General features: G+C 46.4%; 1 protein-coding gene across 6 annotated transcripts in view; it reads right to left on the bottom strand.

The window, feature by feature from the left end:
- Window positions 1-14,141: 14,141 nt before the first annotated feature.
- The window catches only part of MPRIP (myosin phosphatase Rho interacting protein), a 146,069-nt gene continuing 144,879 nt past the window's right edge, over window positions 14,142-15,331 (bottom strand). For all 6 annotated transcript variants that reach the window (XM_030827816.1, XM_030827817.1, XM_030827812.1 and 3 more), the window contains one exon: window positions 14,142-14,872. In XM_030827816.1, coding sequence (XP_030683676.1) covers window positions 14,801-14,872 — 72 coding nt within the window. In that variant the 3' untranslated portion in view covers window positions 14,142-14,800. The remainder of the gene's footprint in view (window positions 14,873-15,331) is intronic.

Consider the following 15,331-nt stretch of genomic DNA (forward strand, 5'->3'; position numbering starts at 1 on the left):
GTTTGTTACATATGTATCCATGTGCCATGTTGATTTCCTGCACTCATAGAATATTCTTAGGTTGTTGGAATGAACCAATGCAACGATGCCATATTTTAAAGCACTATGTTGGTTCTATAGAGTTTTTGTTTTCTTTTGAGACGGAGTTTTCGCTCCTGTCCCCCAGGCTGGAGTGTAATGGTGCAATCTTGGCTCACTGCAACCTCCGCCTCCCGGGTTCAAGCGATTCTCCTGCCTCAGCCTCCTGAGTAGCTGGGATTACAGGCATGTGCCACCACCAAGTCCAGCTAATTTTTTTTTTTTTTTTTTTGTACTTTTAGTAGAGACGGGGTTTCGCCACGTTGGCCAGGCTTGTCTTGAACTCCCGACCTCAGGTGATCTGCCTGCCTCGGCCTCCCAAAGTGCTGGGATTACAGGCGTGAGCCACCGCGCCCAGCCTGTTCTATAGGTTTTTAAAGCAACCCACAATTTTTTTTTTTTTTTGAGACAGAGTCTCTCTCTGTCGCGCAGGCTGGAGTGCAGTGGTGCTATCTCAGCTCACGGCAACCTCCGCCTCTCGGGTTCCAGTGATTATCCTGCCTCAGCCTCCTGAGTAGCTGGGATTACAGGCGTCCACCACTATGCCCGGCTAATTTTTGTATTTTTAGTAGGGACGGGGTCTCACTATATTGGCCAGGCTGGTCTCGAACTCCTAACCTCATAATCTGCCCGCCTCGGCCTCCCAAAGTGCTGGGATTACCAGTGTGAGCCACTGTGCCTGGCCCAATTTTTTTTTTTAGTCTGATCCAACAGAGTATATTCATGTCAATTTCAGTTTACAATCCTTGCAGTCCCATCAGTTTGTGAGATTATGCCCAGGTCATCCACACTGGAGGTCTGAAAATGTTCTTAGTTGTACTCTAGTTTCACTAGCTGCAGAGTTGTCTGGGATAGTCTCAGTCACTTGACTCCTTTAAAGATGAAGCCCAAAGAACCATGGAGATGACTTTAGAGCAGCAGAGGCAGCCCTGGGCAGATCCCATCTGGTGTCGCTGGGAGCGACATGCATGAGAGACATCCTACTTTGGGTCCAAGTGGAGGTGCTGACTCAGGGCAGCTGCTACAGTATGGCTACTAGAGGATTCTTCTCCAGCCTCAGAAATTGAAGCTAAGAATGGACCATTTTCAGAAATTTCATCATGAAGATCCTTACACTCAAAATCTTAGGGTGGCCGGGCACGGTGGCTCACGCCTGTAATCCCAGCACTTTGGGAGGCCGAGGCGGGCAGATCACGAGGTCAGGAGATCGAGACCGTCCTGGCCAAAACGGTGAAACCCTGTCTCTACTAAAAAAAAAAAATTAGCCGGGCGTGGTGGCGGGCGCTTGTAGTCCCAGCTACTCGGGAAGCTGAGGCAGGAGAATGGCGTGAACCCGGGAAGCCCAGCTTGCAGTGAGCCAAGATTGCACCACTGCACTCCAGCCTGGGCGACAGAGCGAGACTTCGTCTCAAAAAAAAAAAAAAAAAAAAAAAATCTTAAGGTGATGGGTTTCCACATGACTCTTCAAGACCACAGCCGACGCTTATGTGTCGATATGTATTCTCACACTCAAATTTCAGAATAAGGCATGAGGTGGATGTATGTGGTGGTCCCAACTCCGCTTTCTCTTTTCTAGTGACCACTCAGGCCCTGCCCGCACCTATTCTTACTCATTTTAGGGCTCTCTCCATTACTCTGAGCCTTCAACCTGCAGCTCTGCTTTTCGCTGTCTGCAGATGCTGAAGAAAGGCGTCACTAAAGGCCTCAGGCTGCTGGCTGCGATCAGCACTGATGGGAGCTGCCAGGATCCAACCCAGTTTTTAAAAACACACTTGATCAAGATTCACATACCATAAAATCTGCACATTAAAAGCATGAAATTCAGTAGTGGGTTTTAGTATATTAACAAAGTTGTGTAACCATCACCCCAAAAAGAAACACTGTTCCAGTAGCAGTCACTCCCCATTCCCTACTACCCTCCAGCTCCTGGCAATCACTAGTCTACTTTGTCTCATAGATTTGCCTACTCTGGGCATTTCATAGAAATGGAATCCTCTCTGCAGCCTTTTGTCTCTGCCGTCTTCACCTCGTGTCATGCTTCAAGGGAATCTGTGCTGCAGCATGTTTCAGCACCTCATTTCTTAGTTTGGCTAAGTTTCCATTGTATGGATAACACATTTTGTTTGCCCATTCATTCGTTGGTGGGAATTTGGGTTATTTCTACCTTTTGGCTGTTATGAATAATGCTGCTATAAACATTTGTGTACAAGTGTTTGCACAGACATGTTTTCATTTCTTTAGTATACACCTAGGAGTGAAATTATTGGGTCATATAACACTAATCATTTGAGAAACTGCTAGACTTTTTCCAAAATGGAAGTATCATTTTATATTCCCACCAGCAGTGAATGAGGGTTCCTTTTCCTCCACATCCTTGCCAACATATGGCATGATCTAACTTTCTGATCATAGCCCTTCTAGTGGGTGTGGTATCTCATTGTGGTTTTGACTTGCATTTCTAATGTCTAAAGATGATGAATGTCTTTTCATGAGCTTACTGGCTATTTGTATGTCATCTTTGAAGAAATGTCTATTCAAATCCTTTGCCCATTTGTTTGGGTTGTCTTTTTATTGCTGAGTTTTAAGAGCTCTTTGTATATAAGAATCCCTTCACAGATACACAATTTGCAAGCTGGGGACAGTGGCCGATGCCTGTAATCCCAGCACTTCAGGAGGTCGAGGCGGGAGGATAGCTTGACCTCAGGAGTCCGAGACTAGCTTGGACAACATAGCAAGATCTTGTCTCTACCAAAAATAAAAAATAAAAATAAGATTAGCTGGGCATAGTGGCACACTCCTGTAGTCTGAGCTACTCAGGAGGCTGAGGTGGGAGGATCGCTTGAGCCTGGGAAATTGAGGCTGCACTCCAGCCTAGGCAACAGAGCAAGACCCTATCTCAAAGAAAAAAAAAAGTGATTTGCAAATGATGTTTCTCTTCTTTGGGTGATTGATAGGTCTCGATGGAATTCTTTGCAGCATGTAAGCTTTTGATTTTGGTATAATCTATTAATATTTTTATAGTTGTTGCTTGTGCTTTGGTGTCATAGCTAAGAAACCATTGCCCAACCCAAGGTCACAAAGATTTGCTCCTATGTTTTCTTCTGTCGTGTATGTAATTTTTTTCTTTTTGAGACAGTCTCACTCTGTTGCCCAGGCTGGAGTGCAGTGGTGCAATCTCAACTCACTGCAACCTCCACCGTCCAGGTTCAAGCTATTCTCCTGCCTCAGCCTCCCAAGTTGCTGGGACTACAGGTGCCCACCACCAGGCCCAGCTAATTTTTGTATTTTTAGTACAGACGAGGTTTTGCTATGTTGGCCAGCCTTGGTTTCGAACTCCTGACCTCAAGTAATCTGCCTGCCTCGGCCTCCCAAAATGCTAGGATTACAGGTGTGAGCCACTGCACCCGGCCATTCTTGTGTATTATATTCCTATCACTCATACTTAGGTCTGTGATCCGTTTTGAGTTAATTTTTGTGTATGGTGCAAGGTAGAAGGCCCAACTTCATTTTCTTTTGCATGTGGATATCTAGTTGTCCCAGTACCATTTGTTGAAAAGGTTATTGTTTCCTCACTGAATGGTCTGGGCATTATTGTTCAAAATCAATTGACCATAAATATAAGAACCCTTTTTTGAACTCTCAATTCTGTTTCACTGATTTATCAATGTCTATCCTTATGCCAAGACCATACTGTTTTTTTTGTTTGTTTGAGACAGTCTAGCTCTATAGCCCAGGCTGGAGTGCACTGATGCAGTCTTGGGTCACTGGAACCTCTGCCTACTGGGTTCAAGCGATTCTTGTGCCTCAGCCTCCCAAGTAGCTGGGACTACAGGCATGTGCCACCACGCCTGGCTAATTTTTGTATTTTTAGTAGAGACAGGGTTTCACCATGTTGGCCAGGCTGGTCTCGAACTCCTGACCTTATGATCTGCCTGCCTCAGCCTCCCAAAGTGCTAAGATTACAGGCGTGAGCCACTGCGCCCGGCCTTTTTTTTTTTTTTTTAATTTCTTTTTGAGACAGATTCTCGCTCTGTCGCCAGGCTGTCATGAAACAGTGTTGGATTTTCAAATGCCAACTGATTTTAAAAATTGCATTTACATAGGTTTACAAAAATAGCGTATGTTAAAACCATAGGAGGCCGGTAGCCCCAGCTACTCAGGAGGCTGAGGTGGGAGAATCACTTGAACCCGGGGGGTGGGTGGTGGCGGAGGCTGCAGTGAGCTGAGATCCCGCCACTGCACTCCAGCCTCAGTGATAGAGGAAGAGTCTCTCTCTCAAACAAACAAAAAACAAAACAGAACAAAAAAACAAACAGAAACCACAGGACACCATCTGACTATAATAATTTTTTTTAATGGGCAAAAAATTATTGAAAAATCATTAAATGGCCGGGCATGGTGGCTCACACCTGTAATCCCAGCACTTTGGGAGGCCGAGGTGGGCAGATCACGAGGTCAGGAGCTCGAGACCATCCTGGCTAACACGGTGAAACCCCTCTCTACTAAAAATACAAAAAATTAGCCGGGTGTGGTGGTGGGTGCCTGTAGTTCCAGCTACTCAGGAGGCTGAGGCGGGAGAATGGCATGAACCTGGGAGGCAGAGCTTGCAGTGACCTGAGATCGTGCCACTGCACTCTTGCCTGGGTGACACAGTGAGACTCCATCTCAAAAAAAAAAAAAAAAAAAAAAAAAAAAAAAAATTAAACAACTGGAATAGCAGACTGAAAATGTGTATCTTTTTATGTCTGTACTTAACTTTTTTTGGCTATGTTTTATACATTTCTTGACTTTTTGTTTTGTTTTTTTGAGACAGAGTCTCACTCACTCTGTAGTCCAGGCTAGAATGCAGTGGCACGATCTCAGTCACTGCAACCTCCACCCCCCATGCTCAAGTGATTCTCTCACCTCAGCCTCCCCAGTAGCTGGGATTACAAGTGTGTACTGCCACGCCCAGCTAATTTTTGTATTTTTAGTAGAGATGGGGTTTCACCATGTTGGTCAGGCTGGTCTCGAACTCCTGACCTCAAGCGATCCACCTGCCTCGGCCTCCCAAAGTGGTAGGATTACAGGCGTGAGCCACCACGTCTGGCCTCTTAAATTGATTTATTGGTAGAATCAACTTTTTTTCAATGTTATCTGGATAAAAGTTTAGATTCCCACAAATTTCACCCATTTCATTCTAAAGGTTGTGAATATATGGTTTAAAAAACCCAGTTTTTCTTTTTTGAGACAGGGTCTTGCTCTGTTGCCCAGGTTGGAGTGCAGTGGCACGATCTAGGCTCACAGTAACCTCCGCCTCCTGGGTTCAAGCAATTCTTGTGCCTCAGCCTCCTGAGTAGCTGGGATTACAGGTAGGTGCACACCACCATGCCTGGCTAATTTTTGTATTTTTAGTAGAGACAAGGGTTTCCCCATGTTGGCCAGGCTGGTCTTGAACTCCTGACTTCAAGTGATCCACCTGCCTCAGCCTCCCAAAGTGCTAGGATTACAGGCATGAGCCACTGCGCCCAACCTAAAAATCCCAGTTTGTTATTTTAAATTTATTTAGTGGGTCATAATCAGAATTTTTAAAAGTGAACGAAATCATCAAAGTATATATAGTAAGGGTGCATTATTTTGTTAAATTTCAGGTTGTTGGCGTGTGTGTATATTGGATCATGATGTAAAATGCAGTTTCTTTTTTAAGCAAAAAGTAAAATTTTAGTGTAAATAAATCTATTAATAAGAGGGACAGGGATGGGGAATTACAGGACCTTGATTAATAAAAGCACCACCACCATTAGCAATTCTCATTGTCTCTTTAGCCCCTGAAGGCTTCTTTAACTGAGGCAGTGTAATTAGATTCTGGATGTAAAGTATTTCTTACAATGGCTTGTGTGTGAACAGGTAAAATCCAAATTTTTATGTGAACTACCATAATTCTAAAATGCTGAAAACTGGCCAGGCGCGGTGGTTCACACCTGTAATCCCAGCACTTTGGGAGGCCAAGGCAGGTGATCACCTGAGGTCAGGAGTTCGAGACCAGCCTGGGCAACATGGTGAAACCCCGTCTCTACTAAACACACACAAGCCAGGTGTGGTGGCGCATGCCTGTAATCCCAGCTACTTGGGAGGCCAAGGCGCGAGAATCGCTTGAACTTGGGAGACGGAGGTTGCAGTGAGCTGAGATCGTGATACTGCACTCCAGCCTGGGCAACAGAGCAAGACTCTGTCTCAAAAAAAAAAAAAAAAAAAAAATTCCACTGTAATTCAAAAGGAGGTAACGAGGCCCTGGCACTGTGTTCATGCCTGTAATCTCAGCAATTTGGGAGGCAAAGGTGGGAGGATTGCTTGAGCCCAGGAGTTCGACACCAGCCTTGGCCACACAGGGAAACCCCGTCTCTACAAAAAATGCAAAATTAATTGGGTGTGATGGTGCATGCCTGTAGTCCCAGCTAGTTGGGAGGCTGAGGTGGGAGAATCACTTGAGCCTAGGAGGCAGAGGCTGCAGTGAACCAAGATCATGCCATTGTACTCTAACCTGGGTGACAAGAGTGAGACCCTGCTCCAAAAAACAAAAAACAAAACAAAAAAAAACAAAAAAAGGCCAGGCACGGTGGCTCACACCTGTAATCCCAGCACTTTGAGAAGCCAAAGTGGGCGGATCATGAGATGGACAGCATCCTGGCTAACACGGTGAAACCCCGTCTCTACTAAAAATACAAAAAATTAGTCAGACATGGTGGCACGCCCCTGTAGTCCCAGCTACTTGGGAGGTTGAGGCAGGAGAATCACTTGAACCCCAGAGGCAGAGGTTGCAGTGAGCCGAGATCCCGCCACTGCACTCCAGCCTGGGCAACAGAGACTGTCTCAAAAAAAAAAAAATAAATAAGGAGGTAATGAAACTGAAATCAACCCACTCTAGAGCTGGAGGCTACTGTTCAGTTTGACTTTTGACCTGCATGCTTATTTTGCAGATGTCTCTCAACTGAACAAAATCTCATTACACAGCATGCAAAGGGTGATGCAAAAATAGTTTATTATGATATAGTTTATGTAAAGTTAGGTAATATTTACAAAATAAAAATGATCAGCTACATCCAGGGAATCTAGCATGTCACACAAAGGAATAAATATTCTGACAAAGTAACACTTCACTTCAATTGTAGTGAATAGTTGATCACGAAGTTTGTAAAAAAAAAAAAAAAAAAAAAAAGCCTCAAAAGACTCCCCCCCCAAAAAAGAGCAGCAGCTCAGCTGGTCAGGCTTTCTTGAGACATTGGCCTAACAGTGGATGGCCCACCCTACCCCGGGGCTCTACTTCTCAGACTCCAGCGAGCGCTGTGCTGGAACCTGGGGAGGTGGTACTCATTCAGCCCTTTCTTCTGCACACGGCTTTTAGTCTGTTAAGCGTTACCATTTAGCATTAGAACAGAAATGAAACACCAGTTGGAATTATACGAGCTGCTTCTTTTTATCATGTGACAGAACGTGTATCAGAACTGCTGGAATCACAAGCTGCGGCAGAGGTGACTGAAGCATTTCCACTCCATTCACATACAGCGCCCCAGCTTGGCACAGTAGGTCTTTGATAACGAATTGAGACACTGACCCTGACAGAAGGGCATAGTTGTGAGAAAAATCATTAAGAATTGTAATTGTTGAGGAGCCACTTGGATGCTTTCTACCTTTTATAAATATTACCCTAGGAAAACCACATGAAGTAATTCTTATACTTAACTGGTTTTGAATCCTAACAGTATGTCAGTAGATAAGTTGTTAATACTAAAGGTAAATCCTAAAATCCTTTAAAATCCATTTTAATTGAAGCTTGTGATATAAACGTAACACAGTAGTGAACTGAGTGTTCTTCACAATCTATTCCTAGCTGTCTATAAAACTAAGTATGTGACACCACTAGCTTCTCAAGGGGGGTGGGGGGCGGGGAGTGATGGGCGTGACTGTGAGGCTGCAAGCGCTGTGTGTGTGTGTGGCAGTGCCTCCCCAACACCCTTTCCTCAGGTGGCCGAGCTGTGCCTGGGGAAGGCCCCCACTGAGGCTGTGCCCGAGGAACGTGCCGTGTCCACCCCTTGGGACCCAGGCCACCCTACAGTACTGGAGTCTCCAATTCTTAAGTATTCTGTGACTCAGTGTTTCCTTACCAATCTGACAAAAATAGGTGTTGTAAAAAACAGCTGCATCTAAGTTCTGCAGCCTCCATGGAATTCCAGGATATGACCAAAGGGCTGGGGAATCCAAACAGCTCTGGTGCTCCACACAGAGCCCTGCCCAGTGAGTGGTCTTGAAGGTTCTCAGAAACCGCACATTTAGACCCCGATCCCAGAATTGTGCCTTGAACCAAGTCTCCCTAGGACAGCCTTAAATTACTGTGCAGAAGTCTGGTCAAGATGGCACCATCATTTTCTTCATTTTCCTGATTTTCCTTAAGGACTCTGGCTCTACCAAGAAGAGGCAATACAGAATTCTTTCAATGAAACAATGTATGGATACAGGGCTATCGTTATTTTGGATATCATATACTTTAAAACCATCTGTTAGATGACCAAATGTTTTACAAAGATGCAGCAGTCATTAAAAACATTTCTCTATAATGCTGGGCGGGCTTCAACAGTGCAGTCAACCCTCTTCTCCCCATCTTAAAAAGGGGTGTCTAAGATTTTTTAAAAAACCCATACAAACTTTGTCACAAAAATCCCTGCAGTAACTTCTCAGTAATATTTACATTGCTTACGCTAAATAATATACAGGTTATTTTAAAGAAAATAAACACAGCTGTTTTTAAATACAGAGAAATTGCAAGCTACACCAAGCATGCAGTAGCTTAATTATTCACAAAGTACTGCATCCGAACACCTAAGGACTCAGACCCAAGAAGTGTTCAGACAGAAACTTGTCCCATCTCTAGGGACGATCTAGTGTTGAGCTACTGACCCCCCTACCCTGCCAAGAGTCTTGTCTTTTGTTGAAGTATTTCAGAGAAGGGAGATGTCTTCCCTTTACAGAGAAGCAAGAATACTTGAAGCTCACAGTTCTGAAAAGGGCAAGAGAATGAACAGGGTCTTGTCTCTGGCAGACAAAATTTGAGATAACCGATAATACTCCTTTCCATGCTGGGTTTATGCCAGGCTTTCCTTTTAAAGAGCCGACAGCACGGTGTTACTAGCCTTCAGCTCAGGCTGGTTCTTACTGCCATCAGCTGTGGACATATGCCCTTGCCGAAAGCTGTTTGGCCCAAATGTGTAAACACAAGAACTGTACAAAGGTACAACGAAGAGCTCCCTCTAAGGGGTGGCTGCAGAACAACCTGCCGTAGCTGCTGTGCAAGGAAGAACGCCCATCTCAGAACGTTCTGTTGCTTGGCATTGAGAACAGTGGTGGCCTTCACCTTTTGATGTGAAGATGACCATTCATGGGATGAAAAATCTACTATCTGAGTTTACATCTTTAAAGCCAGTGGTGGCATGGAGAAGCCGGGGGAAGGAAGGAGTGTGCCTGTACATGGCACCTCCAAGCCTGAAGTGCGTGGAAAACCCACGTTCAGTTGCTGAGTATTACCTACTGGAGACGCTCGCGCTGAGCGGGCTAGGAACCTCTCTTCAGAAGAATGCTGGACGGCAGGAAAGCCCAGGAAGGTGAAAAGTGGGAAAACAGTGTGTAGATACCTTAATTCTAAGGAACTTTTTAATAAGCAAGTTCCCAGCAGCTTTCTTCCCAAGTCCTTTCAGAAAGGGGGCTCTTTTGCCAGCTCTGAGAACCTTCGCTCATTTCAGCTGAAAGGAGAAAACACAGGGCTGATCCCAGCTTGCAGGAAAGGGGAAACAAAACGTCTCTGGCCTGTGTCACCTCTTAGTGCTCCAACGTGGACCTCAGGGCAAGTTACAACTTGTTTAGAAAGCAAATTCCTTGTGCAACAGACCTATGACTCCCCTAGCCAGGACTTTTATCTCACACCCTAAAATGAAGTTCCCAGGAAAGTGAAGCTTCTCATCAACATGACAAATTTTCTTTAAAATTTCAACATCAAATTCCTTTGAAGTATAATATCATACATTTCCATTCTTCATAGAGCTTTGACAATACTTAATTTCTTTCTCCCTTAGTGAAAAAGGGGTCACAGGTTTTTTTTTAAACTCTATCTTATAGGCCGGGCGCGGTGGCTCACGCCTGTAATCCCAGTACTTTGGGAGACCGAGACGGCGGATCACGAGGTCAGGAAATCGAGACCATCCTGGCCAACATGGTGAAACCCCGTCTCTACTAAAAATACAAAAAAATTAGCCAGGTGTGGCAGCAGACACCTGTAGTCCCAGCTACTCGGGAGGCTGAGGCAGGAGAATGGCATGAACCTGGGAGGCAGAGGTTGCAGTGAGCCGAGATCGTGCCACTACATTCCAGCGTGGACAACAGAGCGAGACTCTTGTCTTAAACAAAACACAAAAAATAAATCCCCCTCCTGCAAAAAAAACCCCACTGTATCTTATAAAGGAAGATCTTATAAATTCCAAGCTTCTTTAGGACCATGTTAGGCAAACTCTTCTTTTCAGGAAAAGTTAATGTTGATGTGTCGCATTCTTTTCTAAGTGCGAACTATCTTAGAACTTACCCAAGTCAGTGAATGAGTAGCTAGGAGAAAGGGGTATGTGGCCAGCCATTAAAGTCACCCAACATACAAAGGAGCAGGGGACAGCAGAGCTTCCCCTACACCCCAAATTAAGCTGCAGGTCATATTCAAAGCCTAGGAGGCCAAATAGGATTACTTGTTTGTGTAGGGACCTGGCTGCCAACAGGGACCCCACGCAGGGTGGCCTTGGCCTCCAGGGCCCTGCAACCCCTAGTGGGCTCTGCTGTGTCCCAGCTCCGTGGCACCCAGCAGCCTCCCAGGAGACAGCCAGGCAGAAGTGATGATCAGGATTGTGTTCAATTCTCAGCATGTTTCCATGTACCCAAAAGTTAAGAGTCCCATCTACCTCTATAGTAAAACAAATGGTAATAAATACATTCCATAAAAATGTTTTTCAAGCCATCAGTTTTGCTTCCGGCCTTATCATCTGTCAGTATTCCTTTCAGGCACATTCTGAGATTCACAACTGTGTTCTTCAAACAGCCAAAATTCCCTCTTCTCCCTGTATGGCTGCATGAGCTGGAGGGTCAGGAAGTGACGGGAGCTGGTGGCTGCTGCAGGAACAGGTTCTTGCCAGGCCTTCCACGTCACTAAGCAGGCTGTGGGGCCTTGCTCTCCATGCTCTTCTGCCTTCATACTTGCTGAATCCGAAGGCAAGATCCTCTCCGATGTTACCTCTTGTTCAATAAACCCGCAAGTTCGCGATACTGCCACCTCTAGTCACTCTGGGATGTCCACTGCATCACCTACTTAGCACAGGCCCATTATGACTCCCTGAAGCACAGGCTTCCAGCTCACAGGGCAGCGCACGGTCTCCATCCCTGCCCAATGATCCACTCAGACCCGGGAGGCTGTGGACAGTGCGTCCTCTGAAATGCTGGTCTCCACACCTGCTTGGGGCTGGGACACCATGTGTGGATAAAGAAACTGACCAGCAGAAAGTGACTATTCTGCACGTGGAGGCGTGCACACAAGGTAATTACCCACAAGCCTGCAAAAATTCACACGAGCAAAACTGCCTCGCTTTCCCATTCGTATGTGGGGCACAGCTTACTGGCTGGTGCTAGCATACGACACATAAATACATTTATAGGAAAATAATTAAAATACTGAAGTCTATTTATTTGAACATCTTCCTCATTGGTAAAGCTGGGAAAGCTCACTATTGTGTGGCTGGTGCCAAGGAGCAGCCTGAGACCCCGCCTGCAGCTGCCCCTAAGGCTTTCCTCTCCCCATACGGAAACCAGTTCTACTTCACTGTTCTTCTTTCTTCTCTGGAATTCAGGGGCTAAATCCCTTCCAGGATATTTGGATGCCTGCAGGAAGGAAACTTGAGAGAGGGCCGAGCCCTGTGCAGCACAAGGCTCCCTGCTCAGTGTGGCAACAGTTGGGCAGCCGTCAACATCTGTGCCAGTGTTGCCACCTGGGCAAGTCTCTGTTCCTGGGGCATGTCCAGGTGGAACATGGAGAACATCGTCATCCTTTCTCGCCTGGTTTACTCCATCGCAGGATGGAGCCCACCAGCAGGGAACCCAGACTTCCTTGACCCACATGGTGGCTGTCCCTGTATGAGGGTTCTTCAGAAACACCAGGACAGGCCCAGGGCATTTTCAGGAGCTCTTAGGAAAGCAGCCTCAGTCCGTTTCCTAGCAATACCCTACCCTAAACCAGCCTCTGGGGAGAGGCCTGTGGCAGGGAGGAATGCAGATGCCCAGCTGGCCTGTCTCTGACCCCTCACATGCTGCACTCATATTAATTTTCCAGGATTCCTGAAGTTCAGCCTCAAGGGATACATGATGGAAAAAAGTGAATCAAATGCTCTTTTGACCTATGGGCAAACCTGCTTTAACTTAAAGCACTGTGAGGGCTGAAGGCAGACAATCCTGTCTCCAAGCATGGACTCTGCCCAGAACCCCCTGGAGGGCAGAAGGCAGGGAGCTGTCTGCAGAAGGGCCAGTGGGTCCATCCCCAAGGGCAGCAGGGATGGTCATGAAGGAAACCATGCCAGGCAGGGCAGGTGGTGGACCTCAGAGAACGGCACAAAATCGTAGCACCCAGATACCAGGCAAAAACTCCTATCTGGTCAGATCATGACGCACACCAGGTCCCTATCTGTCCTGGAGCATTCTTGTGTCCCAGCAGTGTCCTGGAGACAACAATGGGGCTGTGGGGGACAGCGGGGTCCGGACTGTTCCTTCTGTATATTCCCATTGACACAGAAAGGTCATAGTGCATTTCTCAAAGCACTGCCAGTCTAAATGGTTGGGGGGTCTGATAAATATATCTATATTTGATATGGGGCCTTGCTTTGTCACCTAGGCTGGAGTGCAGTGACACGATCATGACTAATTGCAGCCTTGACCTCCCGGGCTCAAGCAATCCTCCTACCTCAGCCTCCTGAGTAGCTGGGACTACAGCTGCGCAACTGTGCCACCTCAGAGAAGTAGATTTTTAAACAAACCCAATTTTCTCTTGCTGTTAACAACACTGAAGACTAGTAGCAGGGGAGTGAAAGTGTGGGTTAAGAGCCTTAAAAACTTGTGGAAAGGGCTCGATGCCAGTGGAGAGCACTTAGTTATTTCAGTGAGAAGAGAGCACCTAAACCGGGGTCTGAAAACACATGAAAACTCCAGGCCTTGCTCCCGGCCCTTCTGCACATTGCGGGCAGGGCCAGAGCTCCACAGATGGCCTTGCTCATGACTTCATCTAGAAACTGAGCAACAGGATTTCTAGATTTCAATACCCAAGGCATCCACACACCCACAGAGACCATCACACCAACTCAAGCATGAATACAAAGTGAAAGCATGTTCTTGGCATGGAAACCATCTGCTCACACCCCACCTTGCTCCTAAAGTAGCAGAACCTGTTCACCAGCCAGGGGTTTATACTCCCCATCTTAATGGGATTAATGGTTTTCATGGGGCCATAACAGACTCCAATTTAAGAGATCTTCAAGAATTGCTATAGAATGTTTTGTGGTAGTTAAAAAGGTCTTCCTCAAACTGTTAGAAAAAGCAAAATTGTTAGTATAGGTTTACTTTAACCAGGCTCTTTTAAAGATAAATGCTGCAAGACAGGTTTCCAGAGCTCAGATTAATTAAATGAGAGTTAAGATCGGAGTCTCAATACACACTGTTCTCATCAGATTCTGACATCCTCTCTACTTTCTTCTTGACTTAACAGGGGTCTCAACAGGGATCTCCTTTCAACCTTTTCCAAAGCAATGTGACGGTTTCTTTTCCAAAAGGTAAAAAAACCCAAACCCCCAAACCTTCCCCTACTTTGAATGATTCCTGGGGGGAGTTCATTTGTTTTTTGCAATCAGAGTCTGAAACCTGGGCTGCAGGTCAACAATCTCGAGTAGTTATGAAAGGACCAGGGTTACTGGAGACCAAGAAAGGAACGAGCAGAGGAAGGAAGGAAGGAGAGGGGCCGGGGATTTTGTGCAAGATTTAATAAAAAACAAACAAAAATAGGAATGGTTGCTTTCAACGTTTTCCAGGTTGTGAAAGGTTTGCCACGATTCTCAGGGGTGTGGTTCTAAGCTGCATCAGTGGAACAAATACAAAATGCTGTCCTCTTCCCAGGTTGGAAGGCAGTGCACATTCTCCTCTTAACAGCCAGACTAGCGGGTGAGGAGTCAGTGCTGTGACCCAGGCCAAGCTGGAGTGTCCGCATGGCTTTTTCTCTGACCAGTGGGGATTCTATCTACCTCGAGAAGTGCTGGCTGGGCCCTGTTTCCACACCAGCGTGTGGTGACACAGGGTAGCTTATCAACAGGCTGCTGGGCCTTAATACTGACAGGTGAGTGTGGCAGGTCACAGCCAGGAAGGGACTAACACAGATGCCCTCCCAGCCCCCACTGCTGGCCTAATTTTAGAATACCACGGAAAAAAGCTTTGTTGAAGACAACAGGAAGTCAACACAGCAGAGTGGTGTGGACAACCCAGAAGCCAGCCTCACATATTCCATGCCCACAGTTAACGATGACAACAACAGCAATAATAATAATAAAACAAAGGTACAGGTGAAAAGCAGCGCTCAGGGTGTGCTGCTGCAAGCTGGGGAAGGCGCGTGCTCAACTTGGATGGGACACAGCTAGTCTTTCTTCAAGTCCCTGGATTCAAAGAGCTTCAACCGTTCTTGCACCGTCAGGCCTTCCTTCAGACTCTGGGTAGAGACAGAGCAGGAGGAGAAAATAAACACACTGTTAGACCCCCTGCACTGGACCGGACCGGGCCAGATCGGACCGCTGGTGGAGCCGGCATCAGTCAGAGAGACGGGTGCAGGTGCGGTTAGTGGGCATGCCAGGAGGAGAGGCCCCGGGAAATGCTGTTATTGGTGGAGGATATTTTCCCCTTCAGAAAATTACTTGGATGAAAAAGGAAAAACAAATCAGAGAGACAAGACCATGTGTTTAAGCAGCTAAATTCTGAGCGTAGGGCTCTTTAGACAAGCAGTGATCAGACGAATCCAGCCAGGAAAAACAGTGCAATGAGCAAGGAGACTGCCCATCCCCGTGTCTTGTCTTGTGTGTGGATTTGTCCACATCCAGCTCCAGAGAGATTCTTCACCTGACAGCCTCAGCTGAGGAGGACCAGATGCTCCAGGGCATCCCCAGCAGGATGG

Source organism: Nomascus leucogenys, chromosome 14 (assembly GCF_006542625.1).
Source record: "Nomascus leucogenys isolate Asia chromosome 14, Asia_NLE_v1, whole genome shotgun sequence".
In the NCBI taxonomy this organism is placed as follows: domain Eukaryota; kingdom Metazoa; phylum Chordata; class Mammalia; order Primates; family Hylobatidae; genus Nomascus; species Nomascus leucogenys.